Consider the following 27,939-nt stretch of genomic DNA (forward strand, 5'->3'; position numbering starts at 1 on the left):
AAATTATAGATCAGTTTGCTTTATTTATCTAATAGGTTTAGCTAAAAGAAATGATAAAATGAGTTTGAAAAATGGGATGATTGATAGTAACCAACAAGGATGGTCACTCTAATTTCACCAAAAACAAAACAAAAAAAATCACAAAAACCTGTGATGAGATCTATAAGCCTAATGAGGCAGACAACTTGTATTTAAACTGATATTACTATGTTGACTTCAATTCAAAGGAGATCACCTGTGCCATTTTATGGACTGTGGCCTCATTTTTTTCTTTTCCAAACAGCTGGAATATTGGGTAAATAAGTAGTACTAAGTCAGCATTCTGTATTTCAGTTGAGTTTCTCAGGATATCACCTCAGGTAATCTAAAAGATTATGGGCAAGTCTTCAACTGCAATGCTATATACTTTTATATAAGAGTAAGTCCTATTAAGCTCAGTGTAGTTTACCTTTGAGTAGATGTACATAGGATTGCACTGGTAATGATTTTACTATGAAACACTCAATTTAGACTACCTTGAAACTGATATACCTTTGAATTGAAGATGAACAGTTTTTGTATGCTATGTTAAGGTTGAGTTAAATCTTAATCTTTCTAACTGCTTCCTATGCTGTTATTGGGGTTGTTTGGAGAGATATTCATCTGCTCTTTATAATGGCAATCCAGGAGTCATGTTGTCATATGGATTATTTCTTTATTTAATTTCTGAACTGCCCAACAGCTGAAGCTCTGGCTGGTTCACAAAGCACATTAAAAACTGAATAAAAGCTACATTGTATAAAATATATTAAAACAGCATGGAAATTTGCAATACAAAATATAAAAGCAGATAGAAGATGGTCAGGAGAGGCATTCTGGCATGGTCCCCTGTGTAGGGCTTTATAGGTTAAAAAACCCAGCACCTATAAAAGTGGGCTCAGAAGGATATAGGCAGCCAGTACATGTGGACCAGAGCTGGTGTTATGTGATCAATTTGCCTGCTCCCTGTTATTAGAGTGGCTGCTGCATTTTGCACAATATGTAGCTTCTGAACAGTCTCCAGGGGCAACCCCACTGAAAATGCATTGCAGTAATCTAATTTAGAGACTTTCAGAGCATAGATCACTGGTAGCAGACTATCTCTGTCCCTTTGGGATCCTCTCCTTCAGGGTCATCACCACTCACTTTGGGACAGCAGAAATAGACCTGCTGCAGCTCAGGCCAGGTGTAGGGAGTTGCCCATCGAGTCCAAGGTAGTCTTGCAGGCAGGCCTCTTTGCAGGACTGGGGCCCTGAAGCTACTCTCAGCAGAGCTTCAACCCACCCAGCCCCAGCATCAGCCAGGGGGAAAAGGCTGACAGGATGACCAGGGGGCTAGTGGAGAGGCTAAGCCTGGTGGGAGAAAGGGCTGGCAATGTGGTAAAGCCAGCATGTCTACCCTTGCCGAGAGAGTCCAGCACTGCTGTTCAAGGCTGTGGTCTTCAGGATTAGATGGCACTCTTCTTATTCATTTCCATCAGGAATAAGTCATCCTAAGGTATACTATATACCTCTAGGTGCCATGTATTGAGAGAGCAATTGAAAAACATAGTATCTGTGAGGAATATTCATTCTATCATCCTGTAATCTTCAGCTATAAAATTCTTCCACAAAATATCTTTTTTTTCCCCTGAGAGCAGGTGTTGGAGACATCCTGGCTTTGCCAAGGCCTCTGGACTCTGAAGTAGTAAGGAGGAGGAGGAGAAGGTAGAGAACCAAGTAGAGAAGAGAGTCAGGACAGAAAAAGCAACCCCAACCATCATGTAGTTGGTTTTCCCAGTAAAGTTGCCCAGTCAGTACGGAAAGGAAACACTGCTGCTATGATGTTCACAAACAATTCCTTCTTGTCAGTAATGGAATTTGAGAAGGAATGAACTCTGTGATGGTGGTGCTGAAAGAGAGGGAACTGGATAACAACAGTGCAGGTGTTAAGGTTAGCCATGAATTGGAACCTGATAAAAGGCAGTACCCCAGCAGGGCCCCACTGACAAAAGGCCTCTGGAAGTGCTCCACCTCTTCAGCATGCAGGTTTGCTGTCTCCTGCATAAGCTTAGACAAGGTCAATAGGGAGAAGGAGCAACAGTATATGCTGATGTCCATGGGGTCACGATGGGTCGAACACAACTTCGCAACTAGCAACAACTTGCTCTAGCTCAGTGTTGAAGATGGAATTTGACCGTCTGCATTCATTTATTTTGAACATCTGAAGGACATTATACTTTTATGGTGGTGGTGAAAGCACAGTCAGTATAGTCTGCAGAATAAGTCAAATCCCCACACTGTAACTTGAATTGAAAGGAGTTTAAGAAGTGGTTTGGCTGTTATCTGAAGGCAGCTTGTTAGGTGAATCTTGAAATGCAGGCTACATGTTATGCAACCTCTCTGACTTACGGCCTAAAGGCATTTTCACAACTGCTTAAGTGAATTGATGTATTTTCTACACCTGAACTTTGAATATAGAGGCTACATTGGTTAGGTTGCAAACATCCAATAAACATTTCCTGCTTTAACAGTTTTCACAAATGTCACAGCCTATACTAAAATGTGTTTGGGACATTTGTTGTGAAAATTCCCACTTACCGTTTAGTGGCCTGGTTTAGACGCCTGAGGCAACTTCTACGACTAAGATTCTAGTGGATTCATTCATTAATGTTCTAGTCAAGTTGCAACCATACATAGTATTCGTGTCACAGTGATTTGATAGATCACATTAAGCTTATATTTAAAAAAATGAAGGATGAAAAGCCAGGTATTTCCAACAGTGCTAGGTTCGTAGAAATTAGCTTATCTCTTAATTTTGAAGGATTTCTAGGGATGGGTAAGAAATCATGTTCATTACTAATATGGAATTGCCAATCAGTTTTAGATGTTTAAATGAATATGTAAACCAGCAAAAAAAGGTTCAAGGAACTGAATGTGGAATGGAGCGTTCCCATTTCAACTGAAAATGCACTTCATTCCTTTCTTTGCTATCCTTCCAATATTTTTTCTTCTGTTACATCCTCTGTTTTGCAGCCAAACAGTGTACCTGTACGCAGGGAATTAAAAAAAAGCAAAGAGAAAGGGGAGGTGCTTTATAGCTGCTTATGCTGTGTCATCAATGTAGAAGAGGTCTGTGGTGATTTGAAATTTATGAAAACAGAACTGCTCAATGGAGAGCAGCAGGGGACACAAGAAAACAACGGGAACACACCAGTTCTATCACATGTACAATAGCTGCTGCAACAGAGGAATCCACCCTTTCAGATATCCATGCATTTACAGTTTTGACAGCTGTCACAACAAGCTCATTCTGTACACATTTTGTGCTCCTGCTTAGCACAACGTGGTGTAATGCTTTGCTTTCTAGGAGATCACATTCTGTGGAGTACTCGCTAACACTGATCCAAACACAATTCCTCACCACTCCCCTTATGCATAAAGAATAGCAATGCATGGTGCACTGGAATCATTTGCAGAGCTGACATAGGCAAGAGTGATATTTCCATAAAGGTGAACAATTCTCTTGGGTTACTAACTCTGCTTTTGTGGAGGTATAACCACCCAGATTGACAGCTTCAGTCAGGCAAGCGAGAGAGAAGGAAATTATTGCCTCTGCTCTTTTCACAAGGGCAAGTTTTTGTTAATTAATGATGCAGTTATCCAGGAACCTTCTACAGTCAGATGCAAAAAGATCCATTCCCACTTAAAGAAATCTCTGTGCATATGTTGCTGGGTATATGTTTGTGCCATTTGGAAGGGGTGAAAGGCAGAATTAGATTTAAATAAAAGCGTTTCAGTATCTCAATGTTTGAAATATTGGTTCTCAAGCCAGCCTGTCCTGTCACTTTGTTTTGATTATACCCCTCTCCCCCTTTTCAGACCAGACTGAGCTTTTTGGAGTTTCCTCAAAAGCAAGCAGAGTGACCTTTTTATATTTTCAGACTCCAAGAAAAGATAGCCCAGCAAACAACTGCACGGGTTTGCTCTAGTTCACTGCAGCAAGAAAAAACCTGCTGAGCACAGATCCATCAAGTGGTGTCAATTCAGACTGTGCATTCTGTGCACTGACCTTTTTCACACAGTGTTTGTTTTGTTTTCCTTCCTTCTCTCTCTCTCTCTCAATCTCAATCTCAATCTCAATCTCGCTCTCTCTCTAGTTGATTGCTTGGATCCCTCCTGCTCCAACCATGGTGTCTGTGTAAATGGAGAGTGCCTTTGCAGCCCAGGCTGGGGAGGCTTAAATTGTGAACTTCCACGTGCTCAGTGTCCAGACCAGTGTAGTGGGCATGGCACATACCTTTCTGACACAGGCCTCTGTAATTGTGATCCCAACTGGATGGGTCCTGACTGCTCTGTGGGTAAGGAAAATGTTTAATTTATAGGAACAGTACTTAATTTGTTCACATCATTAGTGCCAACAACTAAAATCTTGTGTTCAGGTTCTCATTTTGATTCTGATGCTGGTTCCACATTCTTAGACTCAACTGCTTCTCTCAGTGGTCTCACATGTCAAAGACAAGTGTACTAAACAGCACATATCTGTTTAAATTGATCCTAAATTAGAATAATTTTGAGTGTTTATTGATCTATCATTCTCAGATTACCTTTTAAGGAAAAAGCCTGACTGTTCTTCCACTTCCAGGTGCCCATATGATCCTGGGTAACTACTGTACAGTTTCTCTCTTCCATGTCCACTCCGATACCCCAACACATGCGTTGATGAAAGCGCATGCACACATGCAAACACGCACTATTTCCAAAAGCTTTCTGAAGAGCTTGGAAACATCAATGACAAGCAGGGCCAAAATGCAGATGACTAGCTCTGCCAGCATGTTTGATTTTCAGAGATTGCCCTTTGTAGGATACTAGTTTATAACAATGATAAAGAAATTTGTTCTTAGAGGTTCCGCCAGGGAAGAGTACATGCTGGTGGGGCAAAGCTGTACCCTTCCCTAGATGTTAATTGTGGTGAATCTTGGAGTTAAGACTGTTTACACAGATGTCTGTTTTACAACTGTTCTTCCTTGTTGGCGTCCTCAACAGAAATGGTATGTATAGCACAGTCCTCACACTGTTTAATAAGTAGGGCATAAAAACATACTTCACATCTCCGTTTCCTCCAGCATATATTGCTTTGGTAGTACAAACCCTAAATCCATCTCCATTGTGCTGGTGTCCACAACGGTGCTGGCATTAACCAACTTTCCCTTTTTTTCCAGAAGTGTGTTCCGTAGACTGTGGCACTCATGGTGTCTGCATTGGCGGAGCATGTCGCTGCGAGGAGGGCTGGACAGGAGTGGCCTGTGACCAACGTGTCTGCCATCCCCGTTGCACAGAGCACGGCACTTGTAAAGATGGGAAATGTGAATGCCGAGAGGGCTGGAATGGGGAGCACTGCACCATTGGTAGGCAAACGACAGCCACCGAAACAGGCACATATTGCTTTCTTTTCATAACTTGTAGAAACATAGTTACTATTGTGTATGGCAAAGGGTTGTCCCTTCAGGGGCTCATGGGTCCCAGGTTTCAGGTTTGCCGTTGAAATTCAAAGCAAGGAAGTTTAAGTCAGCACCACGTTAAGGCTTGTGAACAACTTTTCCACAAAGTGATGCATTGTTTATTCTCTCTCAGGTTTTAAAACTAGCTTTAACTAAAAATGTATTTCAAGCAATGCCTCTCCCCCCGCCCCACTTCCTGATCTGATGTGACCTGCTTATTAAATATTCCATGCAGAACTCATCTCCACAATACCCATCAAGAGCAGGGGTCAGGTTGAGGGAGAACTGCCCTCCTGTTGCTACAGAAATAGCTCCCCAGCATTTTCATGTGTTGCGCTGTGACGGTGGTCATGGTGTTTGCCTATAGACTGACACAGCATGGGAGGGCCGAGCCAATGCTGCAGCATGCTGGTATACCCTTTCCTAACAGCATGCTGCTCAGCACAGCTTTGGCATCATGCAGAGTGCCATGACTAACACAATTGCATCTCCACTGTGATATGTCAGCCTAGAAAGTAATAACAAACATATATTGCTTCAGTTGTTTTTGACCGTTTTGAATTTTAAACCTAAGTTACTTAATTTATCACTTCAAAATGTAGGTTGTGCATGGAGAACCCAGATAGCAGCTGATTGTTTGCTTCTGCTGTGTTCAAAAGTAGCGCAAGACATCTTCTTACTGAGCACATCTTTATTTTGTAAACCTGGAAAATACTGTAGAGACTGCCTGCAAGAATGTGCAGTTTGAAGTCAGCACGAATGTCTGTTTTCTACTTCCCTGTGTCATTAATTTAGATAGCCAATTTAGATAGCAAAATGTCCAAGAGAATTAAAACAGATATGTACCATGGTTTTAAATGCCTTTGGTAGGGATGGACTGGGATAATAAAAGAGGGGAAATGTGAATTGAAAGTAAGATAGCAGCCGGAAACTCTAAAGGGACAGCCCTAAACCAAAAAATATCTGGATGTGTTTGTCAGACTTAAAAAATATATTATTTAAGAGTCTTTTTCTGTCTCTTTGGATAGTTAAACCTTTTGGGAAATGCACATAAATTGGAATGAGAAATATCCTTTAAAATACGATGCTAACATATATGTCAAGGTGATGCTAAGGTTTATAGCATGCTTCTGTAATCAATATTCCCAAGTAAATGCAGGCTAGTTTCCTTGACCTTGTGCACTGCTGCAATGGCAAGGATTTTTCTATTCCCATGGGAGCAAATTCCAAGATCACTATGGATTTATAGGAGCCTTGTGTCTAGTCAATAATTGTTCCAAAAAGGTTTACCTTCTTCCACTAAGTTTGTGTTACTGTCCTTGTTCTTAGAAGCGTTTTCATGTATTCGTCTGTAACTTGTCTTAGACTGCAATTCTATGCAAACTTACCTAGGAGTAAGCTGTACTGACTTACTTCTGAGTAGATGTGCATGATATTGCATTGTTAGTTTGATATTACTGTGCACCCAACAAGAAGAATGAAGTTTTGAATACTTAGTTAAGATTTATGTTGAATATTACTTTATTCCCATTTCTTAAAAGTTACAATTATGAAATGATAAACTGCAAAGAAAGTGTTTTACCTTTTTTTGACAGGTGAGTAAAACTCCAACAGCTTTTGTAGCATTTCAGTATGCACGGTTAAATGATTGCCTATAAACACTTTTTCTCCCTTTCTTGAGATACATTGTGCTATAAAATAGTGAAATTATATACTTGGTTAGACACATTGTTTGGAAGGGCAAATCATTCAATGAAATTTTGATTTCAGTTGTGCCAATATAAAAGTCTGGGGTCTCAGCATTCTTACTCTAGAACATGGTAGCATTTAAGCCTTGTATGAAAGTAGCAGCCTCACTTTCAGAATGTTACAGCTTAATCATGCTTTAGGACTGGGACTTTACAATAGCAAAACAAGATTACAGAACTGGCTTTTCCCATACCATTTAAAAATCCTAACTTTCACAGGTGGAACCTTCCAGTTTATTGTTTTTGCTGTGGTACCTTAAGACTTATATGTATGAATAAAAAACAGCCTTTCACATACTTTTCCAGCTGGATGAGGAAACATCTTGCAGAAGTGATCACCCCATACCATCCCCATTCATTTCGGCAAAACTGTACTTGGCAAAGGTGAGACCAGTAAGTGAACCTTGTGAAAAGGATGGTCTGGAAATACTACTGTAACTCTGTTTGTCAGTCTGTGGAATGACAGAACTGATGGATGGATTCCCACCCACCCAAGCCCCCTGCATATCCTCTAAATCTACTACAGAGGCTGGAGTCTGGAACAGATTTGGAGGAGAGGTGGTAGCAGGAGAAAGAGGAAACTACACTGCATGAATGGGCATCTGCTCAGACAATGGCAGATGTTGTCCAGTGTTTTTAACCACCTTATTGTAGAAAAGTAAGTTATACATTTAATACAAAAAGTCATATCTTTAAGAGTTTAACAGAATCGATCAATCTATTTATGCAACTGGACAAATATTATTGCTGAGTCTTATGCACAATTTGAACTCTGTACCAATGCCACTGATCTTAATGTTTAGCCATCTTGCCATAGCTGGTTGCCTTATGTTAATTAAGTAGATTCCAAAGGCCTCTCTACATGGCATTATGCGACTGCTCTCTCATTTCTGCACCTGCTAATGTACGAAGAAAATCAACTCCCTGCAGTGATAATAAAGGTCTGTGATATACTGTGTTCCAACCAAACAATATGACAAAATCTATATAAAGAAGAATAGAAGTCACAGTACAAGGGAGCAACAAGCAAATATGATCAGATACTTAAAATCCTGTACACAGTTAATGGCTCAATTTAATAGTCAGAGATTTTCTTTTCTTGACCTATTACTAAAGCATGTTTTTCAAGAAGAGATCAGGTTATCCCATCCTGTGTGACATTTTTACTACCTTGAACTTTACTTATTTCTAGAATGTGTAGATTTCTTTCTCTCTAAGGAATTTCAGTTCCGCAAGAAAGGTTTCCAGACATGGGATTGAATCTAGACATGAACACAAAGGCTCCTTCCATTTGGAGATCAGATGGTTTCACTGCATGAGGTAGACACTCCTGGGGATGGAGAGAGGGTTTGTGTGAATGTTTCGATCCATCTTCCCTCCTGAAGCCCTCAAAGTTACCTCCCCTACCGATACTGAGGGTCCCCCAGCCCCATGGAACATAATTTCTGAGGCATGGGCAGCTGCTGCAGAGTGTGAAAATTAGTGAGCATTAGTGATACTCCCACTCCTGAGAGCATCCAGTGTTTGTTCCACACCATTCTGGATCCACCCAGTGCTTTTATGTTGGATCAGAAATTGCCCATGCATGTCTGACTGCATCCATATTGAGATGTTCATTCACACAGAGACAACTGAGATAATCCCATTTGCAGTATAATACATACACTGCACACAGCTGCACAGATAGGATATAATTTAAAAGTAAGGCACATAAGAAAGAGAAAAGGCATTATTCCTGACAATGGCAAGCCATTCTGAAAAGTGGTATATGTACGTGTGTTGGTTTGCCATGAGTTGTTGTTGAGTTAACTAAGGAACCCAAAAACTACTTGGTTTCTTGTGACATGTTCAGCAAACTTTAACCAGGCCAATCATAGCTTGATGTTTAAGTAGTTGATAAATTTCACCAGTCCCACAATTTGCCATTTTCCTGTTCAGATATCATGTAAGCCACAAATGCAGCCTGAAAACATCAGTCCTCTATACTGCTTCTGAATGTGAAGTCCTTCAAGAGCCATCAAAAACAGCAGCCATAACCACCCTTAGTTCCATAAATAGAATTTAGCAGTCTAGTTTTCACTAAGTTTTACACTTTGGAAATACTATGTATGTATGTATACTCTGTGTGTGTAGTGCCGTAAGCACTGTAGGCCAATGGCCACACTAGGCAAGTCCTTCACAGACCAGCTTTCCTCAGGTTTAGCTCATCCTGCTTCTTAAATGACCCTAGCAAACACTGCTACTGGGATCAGCCTGGACACCAGACACAAAATAGCCTCAGTTAATGCTTCCTCTTCCTATAAAGTCCTTTGTTTGACAGAATGTTACAGAGGTTGCAAACCACATAAAAATGGGTTTCAGCTTTCAGGTAACTTAATTTCTCCAACATGAAGGCACAATATACATAATTATGTTTTGGCCTGTTAACTCCCATTCAGCATAACAAAAGCCTCAAATCAGTATAACAGTGCTTTCCCTCAGTGGGTTTTAGTTGTTTTTGAAGGCAGTCTAATACCTGTGTATTACAATTCTTGGCCAGTATCCTGAACTTCCTGTGCACCAGGGACCTGCTTCTGATACAACATGAACTAGAGCTTCCTGAAACAACCAGAAATGGGGAAAACACTAGTTTTAAGTCATTCGTCTATACATTAGAAGTAGTGATTCTTGTTATAATGTTTCTATTTCCCAGTAAGTGTCTTTACAGATTTTCCCCATTTTTTGCTTTAAGTTGTGATCTCACCTTTACTCAAAAATCCATGGTTTCTTGTGGGAAGGAACTACTTCACACTTTAAGTGCAATATCTAAGAGAAAGGTAAATGGCAATAAATGATTATTTATGGTTTGACATTAGAAAACGTTTCTTCTCTTCCATGCCTATAGAAAAACAAGCTACCTTTTGAGGAGTCCTGATTTATCTTGGCATTGACCACATTAAATGTCTTGGCTATGTTAAGACAATAGAGTGGCACATGAGATGAGCACTGTGTCATTCCCTTCATGGGAAGGAGAACCTAATGCATGACTTAGCAGCATTTTTTGTAAACTTCCTTAGATGGAATCCATTTAACATGCTAAATACAAACATTTGTTTTTGTAAGTGGTATTTATTTAATGTTTATTTACTGTGGTGTTCAAGCTCCTGGCATACAGTATTTGACACAGGATGATTCTAGAGAACTGTATCATTGCAGTCTTATGTCTGTCGATTCAGAAATAAGACCTACAGAGTTCCGTGAGCCTTACGCCAACATTTGTATGGCACTGAAGCCTTAAAACCTTGAGAACAAAATTAGATGTGTCAGATCCATGTGTTTAAATTTTCATGTGACTCAATCATGTAGAAAGAGGAGGAGGAAATCAATTTTTAATAGCAAACAAGGCATATGGTCAGGAAGTCATTGGGTCAGAAAGATAAAAATCTTATCCCTATCTCCTCTGTGTGTCCTCCAAGCACTTTTCACCTCAAGCTAGTTCCTAAACTGGAAGGTTAGTTTATCTAGAAGAAAAACTCTTGGTGAGAAAGGCTGTGGGGAAACTAGTCAGAGTGGGGGAGTAACTCACTGCCCCTTATCCACATTTCCCTTTTGCTATTAAAATCACTTACACTTTCTACATAACTTGAAGAGATCTATGTTTAAATATAAAAATCTGAAACTGTCACATGTAAGGTTCTCTTAGTTTTCAGGCAATAATCAGCAGATAATCAGATCTCTTATTATACTAGTAATCACTATTTAAAACATAGCATTATGTGTATACTTTGCTGACTGTGTTCTCTTATAGAATAGTAAGTTCTAAATGATATTTTAGCATTTTTGTTTGGCCCTACTTAGTATTTGTGTTTCATCTAAATCAGTGTTGAATATTCACTTCAAAAGCTGGAAGTGATAAAGATGAATTGTGAATCAATTTGAGCTGAAGCTTTCTTACGATCCCATGCAAGGAATTGCTTCAGTGTTCATGATTTCTTAACTGAAACTGTACATGTTCATGTTCCAGATTTTCTCAACAACTGTAAACAACCACTTTGAAACAAGCACTTAGAGAACACTAGACTCTATATAGAGTAAGATGTTGTGTTCATATAAACTATCCAGTGAGCTTCTAATATTGGGCAGTATAGAAACATGATAAATAATTATAAGATAAAAAACCTGCCCTATTGGTCTAGAGCAGTGATGGCAAACATTTTAGAGACCAAGTGCCCAAACTGCAACCCAAAACCCACTTATTTATTGCAAAGTGCCAACACTGCAATAAAACCTGAAAACTGAGGTTTTAGTTTAGAAAAAAACAACTCGCAGCCAGTCCAACTAAATATATATATATATTCTTGGCAGCTCACTGAGTGGCCATGTGAAAGCTTGGACAAGTCATGGCTAATGAGTCACAGCTCATGACATCATTGCCTGGCGCCGCTACTCCTTTCTGAGCGTGCGCATGGGCCCTATGTGTGCTGTTATCAGATGCTCGGCTGCTGGGGCAATGTTGGTGTGACATGGCTCATGTGCCAACAGAGAGGGCTCTGTGTGCCCACTGTGGCACATGTGCCACAGGTTCGCCACCACTAGTCTAGAGTATGTATCATGTTTCCTAGCTTGCATTCATTGTTGGAAACACATTTTGTTAGAAGTTTGTAATATGTAAGAAAACATATTATTCATGTGCAGTTCTTACTGTTTTATTTCATTATATTTCTATACTTCTCCATGGGCAAAGCTCTCTGGGTGGTTTACAAAGATTAAAAATGTTGAAACACACAGTAAAATAAACATATACATACAAACATATAAACAGATGATACACAGACAGTGAAACATATATATCTAAAACAATTTTAAACAACAAGAAAAATCCAGGATTATATTAAAACTTCATCATAAGCTTAACCTGCCACTGAAAAGATAAAAGTGTTTGCACCAGGGAGATCACCAAGAAGGCCCTTTCTCTTGATGCCACCTTCCAAGCCTTCTTTGGAAGAGGCATCTCATGGTGGACTTCAATGATCAGTGCCAAGCCATATGTGTCTTTGTAGATGAAAAGCAGCAGTTTGAATCAGGTTGGATGGTACACCAGAACAAGAAAGCCAGAACTGGTGTTATATGGACAACCTTTCTTGTCTCTGTTGCCAGCTTATATAGCAATTTGCACGATCTGCAATTTCTGAACTGTTTTCAAAGTCATCCCCACATTAAGCACATTGTGCAGAATATAGACAGCTGAAGTCAGGTTATTCTTGTCCAGATAGAGATGTTGATAGTACTAAAGTTGGTAGAAGGCACTCTATGCCATTAAGGCCACTTGGGCCTCAAGTGAAAAAGATGGCTCTAAACTCGGTCAGTCCGGGGGGGGGGGGGCAACCCCATCCAGAACAAGCAACATCCTTCATCTACTCAGAAGAACCACTCATGAGCAGCATAGCAATCTTGTCTGGACTGAGTTGCATTTTCTTATATCTCATCCAGTCCATAGTTGCTGCCATGCACTAATCTGGCCTAAAGATGAAATGGGGAAATAGAACTTGATGGCATCAGAATACTGATGACAGCACACTCCATACCTCTAGATGATGGCACTTAGTCATTCTGTGTGCACATTAAATAGCACAGGGAAAAGAAACAGGGGTCCCAAAGAGGCTCTGTCAGCCTACCCTCAGGTCTCCAGAGACTGATTTTAAATCAGGTCAACCCTCAAGAGAGAGGAGTCCACCTGGCACCAACACTTTATTCTTTTCAGCACCAGGCCAAAACCTTTTTATTCACCCCATTTTTAAGGGTTGTTTGTTTTATCAGAGAATTCAAGTTATTGAATCATGCTGTGTGAATGGGGCTGTTTCTGTCCCAAAACCCATCCTGAACCCTGACAGAAATGCTATCCAATGATAGAGAAAGGAGCTCTTATTTATTTATTTATTTATTTATACTGTGTCTAGCCTTTCTTTATCTGAAATGGATCTCAAGACTGCTTACAAACAGAAGCGTAACAGCATAATTAAAATACAAATTCAGTATAAAAATTGACAGTAAGATAATTTGATTTCTTTGGAGACCTGAGGGCAGGCTGATAGAGCAACCACCAAACCTGCAGGTAGGATGAAGGCCAGAATATGGTGCAGCTTTTCACTGTCTGGTCTGTGTTCTCCTAACTTGGTTAGCCCTTCCCCATAAGGCCAAATATCCCTTAACTGGAACCCCTTCAGTTCCTCCTATTCCAATCCGTATTCTCTCTACTAGCCACATAATGAGATCTTAAGAGACCCCCACCACACACAGACACACAAAACAAAAAAGCCAACAAACTAAAAGTTGGGGGCGGGGTGGCCCTTCCACTTTTGTTAACATTGCCACCCATGCCAGACATGTAACTTCTCAGATAGAGCTTCCCCCGGCAATCTGCATAGCTGGCTCAAATGTGCAAGTAAGAAGCTTGAGAGAGAGTTGCTTGATTTCAGCTCCAGCCAGGATATAGCATGCCTTAGGCAACTAAACAGTCCCAGGCAGGGCCAGTAAGATGGCAAGCTGGGCCACCTGCCCCCACCAGATGCCCTGGCTGTTTTTCTCCTATAGTTTCAGTGCCTGAATCAACGATAGCTTGTTACGTGATATTCCAGGAAGTAGTTAGAACACATCAGTTTTTTTATACACTTCCTACTTGGTGCACCTAGGTCATGGCCTGAAAATGCTACAGAATATTGAAATCTATTTTTCATCTATCTATGTGCAAAATATATGGGCTTATTTTTTTCTGTAGTCTATTTTTAAAAGGAAACCATTGTATCTTTCAGCCGTACACCCTGTTTCATCTGGTACTTCAAAGAGCTGCATCCTGCAGGTATTTGTAAATACTTCCTGGTCTAACCAGAGGGGTTCCCCCCCACCCCCCCGTTCTCCGGTTTCTACATGGGTTATATTGATTTTTCTTACAAATTCCCAAACTTGTATGAAACCAGAAAATAAATAGGGTTGATCAAGCTGCTGATCTAACTGCTGAAAGGACAGTAAAAGCATTGCTGTTCTGGAGTGTATTCACTGCACCAGCAACCATTAATGTTCCAACAATGTTGTTTTCTGTGTTATTTTATATCCTGTGGTGTCAAGCACTAGTTTTGGTCCATAAATGAATTACATGTTATTGCTTGAGACAAAATAACAGAGATATTTTAAGTGGGTGGTATATGTCTAGCACTATTGGAGGTCAAATAAGAGATTGGAAACTTTAAAAAAAGCCCTCAAAGCAGCATATGGAAGGAAAAATGGATTCCAAAGATGGGTCTATTCATACTTATTTCTTGTGGAGTTCAGTATTATGCTACAAAGGTCTGAATGCATAGTCAAGAACATTTATATAAGTAGTGAGATGGAAGGCTATTTTCTACAAATGTATGTAGTATTGGGGTCTTACGCGTATGTTTGGCCTTCAGAGACTCTGACTTTTTGGCTGCTCTTTTCTTCCCCATTCCCCTGTACCAGTACAGACAGTTGAACTCCAGCAAATCCTGAGCATATCCATCAGCTGGCTACTATAAAAATGTAATGTCTAATTTCATAAAAGATCATGGACTTCTTCCTTACAGTTGCAAATTGAAGTTGCAAGCATATGGAAATCATAGTTTGCTGTTGATTATCGATTCTGGCTTGTTTAAACCATGTTTGTTTCAACAGGCTACAGACAAAGCAGGGAAAAGTACTATAAACACATTTGAGATACAGGGAGGGAGCAGGTGAAGGAGGAGAGAAACAATTCAACGATTGAGAAAACAAAGTACAATTTGTTTGATCATCTGCCAGACAAACCCTGGGTAGGACACTGAACCATGCATTAACCATGGTTGTTGGTTAACCAGATGTTAGGATCAAGTATGAAACAGATTACTCTTTTGCATATTCCAGATGAGGAGACTCATTGAGGTCACTAGCAAATGCTGCCAGGTTACTGCAACTGTATGTGTGGATGGGCTGATCCATTTTTTTAATTCTCCACCTGCCAGCATGCAACTGCACACTGCTCTGGATACAACATATATAGCTGATTTTTCACTGTGTAAAGCAGTCAGAGTTACCCATGACATCCTATATTGTCTTCGCACAGCTGCTTAGATCTGGATCTGCTTGATGTGGAATTCCTATTATATTATATTATATTTATTTAAAGTTTTTATATGCCATCCCCATTGCTACACAGCCTCAGGACAGCTCACAATAACAAATAAATAAAACAAATAGAATTACAATTACAAATAAAACTTGGAAACACACTGGCTGCATAATTAAAACTATAAATATTAAAGATTATTAAAATACTGTTTGAATAAAAAGGTCTTGGCCTGGCGCTGAAAAACAAATAACGACGGCACCAGGCAGACCTCTCTAGGGAGCGCATTCCACAGATGGGGCGCCACTGCAGAGAAAGCCCGGGTACTTTGCTTCCTAATATCTCTTATGGAAGGCTCCCGGAGGAGAGCCCCTGCTACCGATGTCAAGGGACGGGAGGGCAAATATGGCCACAGGTGTTCCTTCAGGTATTCAGGTCCCAAGCCGTTACGGGCTTTATAAGTAATTACCAACACCTTGAATTGAGCCTGGACTTCGATGGGAAGCCAGTGAAGCTGGTAGAGGACTGGGGTTATATGAGAATAATGCCCAGTCCTCATCAACAACCTGTCTGCTCTATTTTGCACAATCTGAAGTATCCGGACTGTCTTCAAGGGCAGCCCCATGTAGAGCGCGTTACAGAAATCCAACCAGGAAGTAACCAATGCATGCGTCACTGTCACTAGGCAGTCGTCCTCCAGGTAGGGACGCAGCTGATGGATCAGCCGAAGCTGATGGAAAGCGCTCCTCGCCACCGCCGACACTTGAGCTTCCAAAGTCAGCTCCGGGTCGAGGAGCACTCCCAAGCTGCGGACCCTGTCCTTTAGAGGGAGTGCAACCCCGTTCAGGACAAGATCCAAGTCACCTACCCAGGAGTTCGAACCACCTACCAGCAGGACCTCCATCTTGTCTGGATTGAGCTTCAGTTTATTGGCCCTCATCCATCCCATTACCTCAGCCAGGCACTGGTTCAGTACAGCCACTGCCTCACCTGGATTGGTTGAAAAAGAGAGGTAGAGCTGGGTATCATCAGCGTACTGATGATTCTGCAGCCCACACCTCCGGATGACCTCTCCCAGCAGTTTCATGTAGTTGTTGAAAAGCAAGGGGGCAGAATAGACCCCTGCGGAACTCCATGGCATAACTGCCATGGCGCAGAGGTAAAGTCCCCCAGCACCACCTTCTGGAATCGGCCGTCGAGGTAGGAGCGGAACCACTGCCAAGCAGTGCCTCCTACTCCCAGCCCCCTTAGCCTATCCAGAAGGATACCATGGTCGATGATATCGAAAGCCGCTGAGAGGTCCAGGAGAACTAACAGGGACACACTCCCCCTGTCTCTCTCCCTGCACAGGTCATCATACAGGGTGACCAAGGCAGATTCAATACCATACCCGGGTCTGAAGCCAGACTGAAATGGGTCCAGATAATCAGTCTCATCCAAGAGAGCTTGGAGTTCTCCCGCCACCACCCACTCCAGCACTTTGCCCAAAAACGGGATGTCGGCCACCGGTCTATAATTGGCGGCTATCTCTGGATCCAGGGATGCCTTCTTTAGGACTGGCCTGACCACTGCCTCCTTTAGAGGGGCAGGCACCCGGCCATCCTTCAAAGAGGCGTTGATGACCTCCCGGATCCAGGAACCAATCCTGTGTTTGGCTTTGGATAGTAGCCACGATGGGCAGGGGTCCAGTACACAGGTGGTGGTACGTACTTGTCCAAGCACCTTGTCCGCGTCATCAGGCCGCAATAACTGAAACTCATCCAACAATGTGTGACCAGACGGTAACATTGGCACCTCCCCTAAGGAATCTGAGTTACTCAGATTATGCCATTGTTTTATTTTTAGTGGAAAGTGTTGGCATTATTCAAATGAAACCTTTTGGTAAAATGAGCACATGCTGTTGTCTTATTTTGGCAAAGTTTGTCTGAGTTCATACTAAGTTTTGCCAACTCTGGATAGTGCCTAACCTTTGAGATCCATTGACTTTCTAGATTCACATGACATTCTGAGCCACGGGCATCTGTTCCCATGTGTAGGTTGTCATGTCATTCAGACCTGGCCAGGGTGGCTTGTTGGAATTGTTCCCAAAGCACCAACCACCATAACTAGTTCAGAATGGCTGTATGAATCCGCACTCAGTCACCAGAAGCCATGAATATTCAGCACCACAAGGTTCTCAAACACGTTCTTCTAAACATTTCTTACTTAACAGCCCTCCTATTATATCAGATTCAATTCGCATATATCATCCTAAGAAACTTTCTCCTCTGTCTATCTCTCCGGCACTCTGTTGACTGTGTCAGTAAATAAGGAGCTATAATTTTGAAAAATTACCAATCAAGATGCAGGCTTGTTGCTTTTCTCCTAATCCCATTATATCTTTATTTTCTATTGACACATTAACAGTCCAGTGCAGAGCAGTTCAATCAACTTACCATCAGCAAACTATGGCAAGTTATTTATGCACCCAGAAGAAAGACTGCATACAGGCTAGAAGGGTTTCGGTATTTGGAGGTAGGATTCTGTACTGAATTGCAGAAGCTCATAAAGGAAATCTTTCACATAATTAAAAATTGATTTATTTCTTGAGATGCAAAAATAATATTCACAAAGCACCTGCCTTTAAAATATGTGTTCAGTTTTGAATTAGTTGGAAGACATTCAGATTCATAAAGGTGATGGTTGAGTTAGTTTTGCTTGCGTATATATTAAATAGCAAAGTTATTTCCAAGTGTTACACGTAGGCAAACAGCATAGTGGACTTCAGGATTTCTTCCTCCAAAGAATCCTTCATAGCCTTGAGACGGAGAACAGCATCTAGGACTGCAGTCGCAGTTCTCCATCCTAGCCTTAACAAAGAACACAATTAGCACTATGGTAATAGCCCATTGCAAAGTACTCTTAATCTGAACTTATATGAGATACTACACTATGCAATGATAGACTGATCCAGAAACATTGTGCTTTATAAAGGGGAGGAGGGAAAGAAAATAACTGTTCTTCTCATTTAGTAATAACATTTTACTTAATTCGCTTTCTTTACAAGCTAGTGATTTATTGATCACAAAAGTGGTGCAACATCCATACACTGAGCTTAAATGGTTTGGAATCTGAAGCGATTGCTGGAGTCTTTACGGAGTGATTCCCGTAAGGCGAGAAATTGTATTATTTTTTCACATTTGTATGTGCAAATATTTAAAAAGAACTGTCATAGATGGCTGTAATGCTCATAAAGCCAAAGAGCAATCAGTAGAGATGGAAAAATAGTCTTTTGTTTTTACGACAGGGAATCCTAGAAAGTAGCTCTTGGTTCTTTCAGCATTTTGTCATCAATTTTTCAGAACATTGTGAATATTAACCAAGCAGACATCTTTTGCTTTTCCCTTTGATGAAGCAAAGCAGAATGTGTGTCTGTGCTGCTATAGACCTATTCCCTTTGGGAGCCGATAAAAAAAAAAAAAATTAGCAACATATAGCACAGAATGTTATGGCAGGGTGCTTCTTTATCATTAAAATTAAGAAGCAGGGCTTTTGTTTTTAATCTCATTCTTGTGATTTTTAAGGTGTCATAACACTCTTACTGTTGGTAGTACATGCCATAAGTCAACATTTATTTCATGATCATTATTTGGTGTTTAAAAGAAAATAAAGCACAGCATGAGACAACAGAAAGCTTACTCCATTCTGATAAGCCGCGCTCCCTGCTGATCTGTTTCCACAGTCATTTAGTAATGGTGTGCAGGTAGGATAATGGGAACAAGTCTCATGTTTTCTTCCTGCAAATTCTAAGAGGTGGCATTGATTTCAGACTGAACCTCTTGTTTTCCTTTCTTTGTATTTGTTTTTAGGGCTTTGGTAGGCAGGAGAAAAATAAATGAAATTTGTCATTGCCTGCTTTTCTTCTGATATAAATGGATAATAAGAGTGAGGAAAAGGGACAGAAACATAAATGCTAGATCTATTGAATTCCTTAATGGATGTTATAGAAAAAAAAAGTAACTGCATTTTGCTATGACTTCTTTGGAATCATTACTAATTGATTCCTTATTGTGAAACCAATCCACACATTTCTGATTGCGGCATGTTCAGGAGAGAACCTGAACTGAGGAACTAATGAAAAAATAAAAGCACGAAAGACGTCAATTACCGAGGGGAGGGGTGATACACGGAAAATGGCTGTGTATCAAGGGCATTTACTGTTTCTGAAAATGAAAATGGAGGTACTAACTACTTCCAGAATAGGGTATTTCCATTAAAGTCGTGTTTTCTAAACTAGTGCAAACTTTATAAAATTCATTTAAAAATCGAGGACAAAATCCTAACTCAGCTGCCCAGTATTTTCATGTAGGAAATTATTTTTAGAGCAGAAATGTGAGGTGTTGGATTTTTTTGTTTTCTTACTTCTTACAGCCAATATCCAGAGTTCTCCGTGCCATACTTGGGAACATGTAACAATCCAGACATTAGTGGATTGCCTTTCCCATCTGTCCGCTTATCCCTTCATGACAAATGGTGAGAGTTACAGCCCCACTCTCTAGGGCCTTCCCCTACTCTGTGTGAACTGTCCCTCCAGCCATCGCTGCTGTTCCTTCATTTTTTCCAAAATATCCATGATTGGTGTACTTTCCTGCACTTTCACAGGAGAGACCTCCCTGGACATTGACCAACCAATGCCTCCCATTCTAGCCACACGTAAATGCATGCCTCTGTACCTATGCAACTAACCATTTTTTAAAAGTTGAAACTATTTACACAAATTCCTTTTGCTTAACACTTTTCTTTAAAAGGGGGATGGCAAACCAGTTGCAGATCCTCCACAGTAAGCCTGGTTGTTTGTCAGGGACACTGTGGGTTGTTTTGTGAATAACATGTCCACCCTTTGGTTATTTGTAGGGTTGCTTTCTCTGGCACACAAACCCATCTAATGTTTTCCAGGTTGGCACTTCTCTGTATACAACAACAAAAGAAACAAGGAGAGAGTTAGAATTCTGTGGAATTTCCATTTTTATGCTCAACTGTGTGCATTAAATACTACAAAGCAATTGACTGTAGTGTGTACAGGCATTAAAATAAATAGGAATGCATTTAAGATAGCTGTAAACTGTAAGTGTGAAGATGAAATCTAACTTCTCCCTTTCCACACTTTTTGCTATTTCCTGCTGTAGCTGGAGCAAAGCTCTTCCAAAGCATTTATTCGTGACACTAAAATCAATGGCTTGTAAAACCATAGCTTTTCCTACATTCCGTAATACCCAAAGCTGCTTGTTGTCTTGGTGGTTAGTTTGGCATTATTCCAAGCATATGTCATAAGTCCGTCAGGACTATAGGTCTCTTTCCTCATACAAATCTTTTATTCTTCAAATAACCATATTGTTCACCATGGATTTGAGACAGCAAAATGTATTAATTACTTTAAAAGGAGCATTTTTAAGGAGATCAGAGAGTGCTCTGTGACACATTCTCCCATAGCTATGGTAGACTTGATGAAAATTACAAGAGTAAGGAGCCGCTTGGCTTTATGGCTTGCTTTGTTCATGGGCAGTGAGCATGGCTTTATATGAGAACAGCCATTCCCTAATGGAGATGTGCTGTGCTTTGGACAAGCTTTTACAAAGACAAAAATACACTGCTGTTCATTTATACAGCGTACGGATAGATTTCAATAGAAGTTGCTCATGCAGTGACAGGTTCCCAGTGTAACATTTGGAAGAAATTGAGTGGTATGCTTTATGCTTCCTGTAAGATATAGATATAAGAGTTCAGGAGAGCTTCTCAAAAGCTATTCACACTGAGGATGAACTTGATTCTCAGTAAACATTTTACTTCTCACCTCTTGATTTTACAAGCATTGCAATCCAGAAATGATACACTGTTGAAGACAGTAACTCAAAAAAGTTCAGCATGTGTATACATGTCAGCACCCTTGCCCACATTTCTCTCCTGAATGTCCAGGAGAATGTCTTTGGATCTGCCCCATGCTTCTCCGGGAACCCTCTGTGAATGATATTAGGAGGGTGAGTACCCGGAGGAGAGCCTTCTCTGCGGTGGCACCCCATCTATGGAATGCGCTCCCCAGAGAGGTCCGCCTGATGCCGTCATTATTTGTTTTTCGGCGCCAGGCTAAGACCTTTTTATTTAAAACTTATTTTAATTGCTAAATTATTTTATTAATTAGGATTTTAAATTTTTTAGCTGAGAATGCACCAGGGGTTTTTAAATGTTTTTTTCGTCTTTGAATTGTTATTATTATTTTTGTATGTTTTATGTATTCTTTGTGAGCTGCCTTGAGGCTTTGTTGCGATGGGGGTGGCATAGAAATGTTTTAAATAAATAAATAATAATAAATAAATACCCTCTTTTTATACAAACATTGAGCTAGAATATACAACAGGTGTGTACCAGGCATACATGAGTATGCATCCATTGTGGTGTGCCGAATTGTGTGTGTGTGTAGCACAGTAGTCTAGAAATGAGATTATGAAATAGCTGTGGTGTGGGAAGATGCAGCAGTCTGGTTCCACTTCTATTAAAAGACATGATTCAATGAAGTGAGCAAGAATGGATGTGTGTGTTATGGACCAAATTCACTATTTAAAGTGCTCAGCCTTATGGCCTCTGGCTTGTGAGTTTCTTCAAGTCTCTCCTATGGTGTTTTACATCTGGAGTCCATGGGATGAGTCTCACCACTATGCTAATGATACCTGGTTCTGTCATAGTGGCTGTGGAAGTGCTGAAGCAGTGATGGATTGTGGGGGAGGTATAAGCAAGCTGAGGTCCACTGCATACAAGAAACTGTTACTGGTTAATAGAAGGACTAATATAAGGTTTGGAAGTATAGCATGCTCTGGGTGGAATAGCCCTTCCTCTGAAGAATTAGTTTCACTACCTAAGAATCCTTCTGCAAAGTCAGGTAGCTGCTGTGCTCAGGAGAGCATTTGTCCAGGCGTAATTTATTCCACCCCTTTCCTAGATCTAGTACTATACTTCATGTCTTACTTATCTGCTGATTATATTATTACAATGTGCTCTTAATGCAGCTTCACTTGAAGAGTGTTTGGAAACTGTAAGTAGTGCAAAATGCAGCATCCCTATTGCATTCTAGCATGTGCTTTGTTAACCACATTACACCAGTGCTGTGTTATCAGCTGCTAATCTGTTCCCAAGTCCAATTAAAGGTGCTGGTGCTTATCTAGAAACACCTAAATGGCTTGAGACCCAGCTATCAAGAAGACAATCTCCTTTGCTATAAACCTTCCCATAGTTTGAGAGCTCCTTTGGATTTTCTTCATGTGTTCCAACACCAAGAAAGGCTAAGGGTGGTAAGGCCTTCTCAGTGGCAGCTTATACTTTCCAGTTAAACAAGAGGAAGTGAAATGCAAGCAGTGACTAATCTGTTGCTCAACCACTCATGAATCCGAAAGCACATCTGTACTGTATACTTGATAGTCATAGAAATAGCAGTACCTTGGACAGAGGCATGTCACACTGCACAGTGGCCCATAGTTACACTGTACCAGGTGTTAAATGGAAATTAGTTCAAGAATGTTAACATTAAAGCATATAAAGTTTTATTTTACCACCAAGGAAAGGCAGAATTGATCGGTTATTACAAGGGTGATGCTTGCCAGCCCAGTGTACCCAGCCCCAAACCCCACACAGCTTCACAAGATGCTGTGGGCCTCAGTTACTGCCACCACATAATAACAGCCAAGCTGTCTCCCATTTTGGGAACAGCCTTCCACACACAGGTCTGCAACCCCCTTTGCTGTAGTTGCACACACAGTGTTGAAGCACATCAGATATTTCAAGCGCAAATCCCGCCGTGGTTGTGCAGCGTCACGTGATGGAGGCAATGGGTGCTTCACAGACTGTGGCACTCTGTCTGGGTAGTCAAGGCAGCAAGCAGCACAACCAGAGAGGAAAACTTTGGGCCTAGAAACATGGGCTTGGGCCAGATGAGGTACAGCAGCATGGTTCGATCATGATGAATGCTTGCCTCACAAAGCAGGATATCAAGGGATTTCCCCTGCTGTTCTCAGAATGTGAATGGCAGTCTTCGAGTCAGTGTGTGCTGCTGGACAGAGCCCATGCCAAAACTGGAATATAATCCCCTGCGAGAGGAAAGCAAGGGTTTCCTGTGGGTTTCATTCAATCTCAATTTATTGGCTACTCAGTCATGGATCATTTACCATGCGACGTGCAGCATTTTCAGCAGCCTGTTCCATGTTACAGTGGCCCAGAAGTGCAGTTCTTCACCCCCTCAGGCACTCCATGTTGCATGACACTTCATCTCCAGCAGTTTCTGCTTTCCCACAATGGATTTGGGGCAGGATTTACTTTTTATCCCTGCTTAGGCTTGAGGGGTTTTTTGTGCATTATTCCTACATATGAAATGATTTACTTAATCTTGTGTGAATCCAGCAACAGCATCTGAACTCATTGCATGTTTCCTTATCACAATGCTAGTGCCACTGACAAAGCTAAGTTCTAGACAGTACTGATCTAAGTTGTTTTCATGAGCTGAGCAGGGCTGTCAAGGATAGGACACTATGGAGGGCATTCATTTATGGGGTCTCCATAAACTGGAGACAGTGCAATGGCTTATGACAACTACAAAGCAACTGCTATGCCTGTGATCAGTTCCCTGGGAAAAACAAAGCAATCCAAGACTGCTTTTCTGCTTGCTGTAGTGAAGAAATGCGGCTGTAGGAATGCTAAGCTCTGACTTCCTCATGAATGTACAAGTATAATCCATAGGAGTTGCAGATGTTTCAACTTTATTGGGAAAAAAATCAGGCTTTGTTGTGGTTGTTTTCCAGAAGAAACATCTTGTGGTATCATATTAGATTTGGCATCTATAGATCAGTAAGCAAGCAACATATCCAGTTGTGCAACCAATGTGAGGCCAAACCCCAAACATTTTTCTTTGTTGAAAATCTTTTTGCCAGGTTGTGGTGGGATGTGGGCAGAGGAGAGATTAGGATCAGAGGACTTGGGGAGACACATTTTCTCCTGTACTGTTTTCCTGATTGAAATCCTCTCCCCTAACTGATGTCAGCTATAGAGGGAGGGTAAGGCAGCTACAGTGTTAATAAGGTAGTTAAATAGCTACCCAAATAGGATATAAACAAAGCCAAAAGGAGACATTGAACAGCTTATATATTGTACAATATACATGCATTGAATGAATACTGATTTTTCCAGCCATCTATTGCTGTTTTCAATTTGCCCTTATTTTTGTTTCAGATAAAATGGTGGCACTGTATAAAACTGATGTGCTATATACTCTCTGGAAAAAGTTCTTGCTAGCGGAGAGATGTCTTGTGTGACCCAAAACCTTCTTTCCTATCTCTAAGTTTTTCTAATGTATGCTGGCACATGCTCGTCCTTCTTCATTGTTTTCACCACTGCCTTCTTGTATGACACTTTGTCAGAGTGGTAGCCCAGGGACAATTGCAAGTCTGCCAACAACCTGCTGTCTCTGTATTCCAGGTTCTTATATATTAATATTTGACACTTGACCAATGGATTTGCAGACCAACTCTACCAGTGGGGCCAAAAGAGTGAAAGGTAGAGAATCTGTCTTTATGCAAAGCACTGCCAGGGGCAAATCAGTGGAGCAGAAGAGAAAGAAAAGCTGTGTTTCCTTTATCTCCTTTCTTCCCCATGTTTATTTGATTTTTTTTTCAAATAAGAGGGAGATTAAAATATGTCCATTCCATGGATGGCATGCACTCCCTGTAACAGGATTGTGTCTGGAGATCAAGAAAACATTGGCTTATATGACTCCCAAACTTTCCTTGATCTGCCCACAACATACCTCCTATCAGTATTGGAGCAGTGACATGAGAGAAGTAAAAGACTCAAAAGTTTTTTCTGGGTCTGGGAAGAAGTATTCAAGGTTGGATTACCACATCTGAGGGTGGAGTTCTCAATTTCTCTCCTTCCTATGTTAGAAAACCTTGTTAAATTGGGGGCTTTTGCTTGATGTTTCCCCTCTCCCTGATCACTTTCAACTTTTATGCATTATATATAAAGTACAGTAGAAAAGCCAGTACATATTTTCTTATTAATGTACCAGAAAACAGAAATTTGTATGTGCTTAATACAAGAGTGTGCATAATTTATTCATTTTTATACCCACAATAGCCCAAGCTCTCTCTCTCATCTGTTTTTAGTTTTATGATACCAAAGCAACAGAGCCTGGTAATTGAGGTTTCCTAATTAATACCTTTTCACATCCTTCTCTAGTATTGATTTAGGGAAACTGAGAACCAAAAGGTCAAGATAAGGTAGTCTTTTTCTTATCCAGGGATGTGGTTTTGCTAGGTAATGTCAAGGCACACTGCTGGTGTTCTTCAAGAAATCTGTCCCCATTTGCTCATGCTGTGCCAATTCTGATAAGCTCAGTTTATCTGTGAAGGTGATAGTTTCACAAAGATAGCTTTTTGACATTTTCTGTTATATAATGGTGGAGGGGGGTGGATTAGGAAGGTTTTATGCAGAGAAGGACATTTCCAGTTTGGATTGTTCTTTGATCCCTACAACATATGAACTCAACAGCCCAATTCATACATCCCCTCCATGTATAGGATTGAAGAGAGAAATGAGTCTGTTCCCTCTGGTATATGCCCAGATAACTGCATATTAATTACAGTCATTCACAGTTTACAAAGGCTCATGTTTAAATGTGTCTCTAAAGATGTCCATGATCAAGGTCCAGATATTGATGGCTTTGTACCAGGGGTTGAGCCATTGTAACCTCATGTTAACCCTTCTTTCTCTGTGGAGGCAATGTGTGAATAGGATTTGGTTGCAGATATAACTCAGCAAAGTGGGCATGAAAATACTTACTCATATATGTGCCAAGAAATCAAAAGCAACATAGTTACTGTAGCATTTTCTTTGAAACAAATGGGTCAGGCCCATTTTAGTATGATTTTCTGTTCCTATAACATGCTCGTAGCCTAACTTTTGCTACCACATTTCTGATGTGTAGGGTTGCAGCAATGCATGTGCGTCTGAGTGAGTCTACTTTTACTAAGGTTCCAGTTTCCTATAAAACCATCCTCTAAGGTACTGGTGTTTAGTATCTCTTCCTATTTAGAAAAATACCTAAACTTGTTCCTATTTGTCTGGTGAAGCTTAAGAATACTGATTCGAAAGAAAAGCTATTGAGATTTTATTTAGCTAGGGGGGAAAAATCACTTTGGGAATGGCAGGCAACTATACTTAATTAGAGAATATTTAAACAATTTCAACTTCCTATTTGAAGAGTGACATGTTACTCACTTTTGAAAATACTGTGATCTAATAGACATCTTATTTTTGTTCATTTTGTTCATTGTTCATTTTGAAACATGGTCTATAATGGTGCTATCAGTCCTATACATATGCTGTAAGAGCCAGTCTACTGAGTTTCATGACAGTAAAGCGGGTTTATTTTAGTGGCAGCAATTAAAAGGTTTTATAGCTGGGACAGCATTTCTTAGTGGTGAGGTTTAGTTGAGAACTGTACTAAAAACAGTGGCAGACCCAAGCCTCCAAGTTTCATTTGGTTAAGAGGAGGAAGAGGAGGAGGTGCAGCAGCAGCAAAAGTAGCAGAAGCATAGGTGAAATATGCATGCTCCATGCTTTTCTGTCTCATTTAGTGACAGTATTGGGATAACCTAAGTTGTTTTCCCCTGTTCATGCATTAGTTTTAGGTTAAAGCTGCAGTGGCTGGTGGCTCAAATGGGAGTGGAATAGTTCATCCAGGTTTCAGGCTGAACTTTAAAAGAGGTGTTAATGTTGCTGAACCTTTTTTGGGATTGGGCACGAATACTAATGGAATGGCTACACCACCCCACTGACATTGACGCCACCAGCTTCCACTGTGTTGGAGCTACAATGGCTGCTGCATACATAACCAGAAAACTCCCAGAACCACTGGACTGCTGAACAAAACGCAAACTATGCAGAATGCACATATTCTTTCTTGTAAAAATATGATTATTTTACTCACATGTTGGGAAATTGAGCATGGTATATTAGAACAATAATTTTAATAAGGATAATAGAAATAACTATGCTGAAGATCATACTTTTTCCCTTATGGTTTAATTAATTTGAGACATTTTATATCTCTAGGCTTTATTTTTACGCAGGCCTATTACTACAATTCTAGACATTATTTTCGGGAGAATACAGGGTTGGGTAATGGTATGTAAACACCTTGTGTTAAATACTAAAAAAATCAGTGTTTCAGGAAAAAAAAAACCCACTTTCAGGGGGCAGGAGAATTGGCTTTTTTTCTAATGTTTTCAGACTTGTTTGGCCTTCTCATTTCTACTCCCAGTGTGACTGGTCCTGATGCAACAAAGTTCCACTTGTAAGAGTCAGCAATTACAGATACGAGTTTCAGCTTTGCACTGGAATGTTGGGATCATTCCAAGACACATCTGTTTATTTAAATTTTTCAGGGTACTCTGGGAAAGAGCTCTGTGTTCCTCCTAGGTGAACATAAACATTCCAGCCATCACCAGTAGCCATTATGCATAATTAGGAAGTTCTTAGAAGCAAATGATTTGGACTCAGATGTAAGTATTTTGCAGGAAAAT

The 27,939-nt window shown here is 40.6% G+C and overlaps 1 protein-coding gene across 1 annotated transcript in view; it reads left to right on the forward strand.

The window, feature by feature from the left end:
- The window catches only part of TENM2 (teneurin transmembrane protein 2), a 730,807-nt gene that overhangs the window by 608,797 nt on the left and 94,071 nt on the right, over positions 1-27,939 (forward strand). Inside the window, exons 13-14 of the mRNA XM_044454098.1 lie at positions 4,157-4,357; positions 5,219-5,404. Of these exons, the coding sequence (XP_044310033.1) occupies positions 4,157-4,357; positions 5,219-5,404 (387 nt within the window). The remainder of the gene's footprint in view (positions 1-4,156; positions 4,358-5,218; positions 5,405-27,939) is intronic.

This window comes from Varanus komodoensis, unplaced genomic scaffold, assembly GCF_004798865.1.
Source record: "Varanus komodoensis strain SLA01 unplaced genomic scaffold, ASM479886v1 scaffold7_1, whole genome shotgun sequence".
In the NCBI taxonomy this organism is placed as follows: Eukaryota; Metazoa; Chordata; class Lepidosauria; order Squamata; family Varanidae; genus Varanus; species Varanus komodoensis.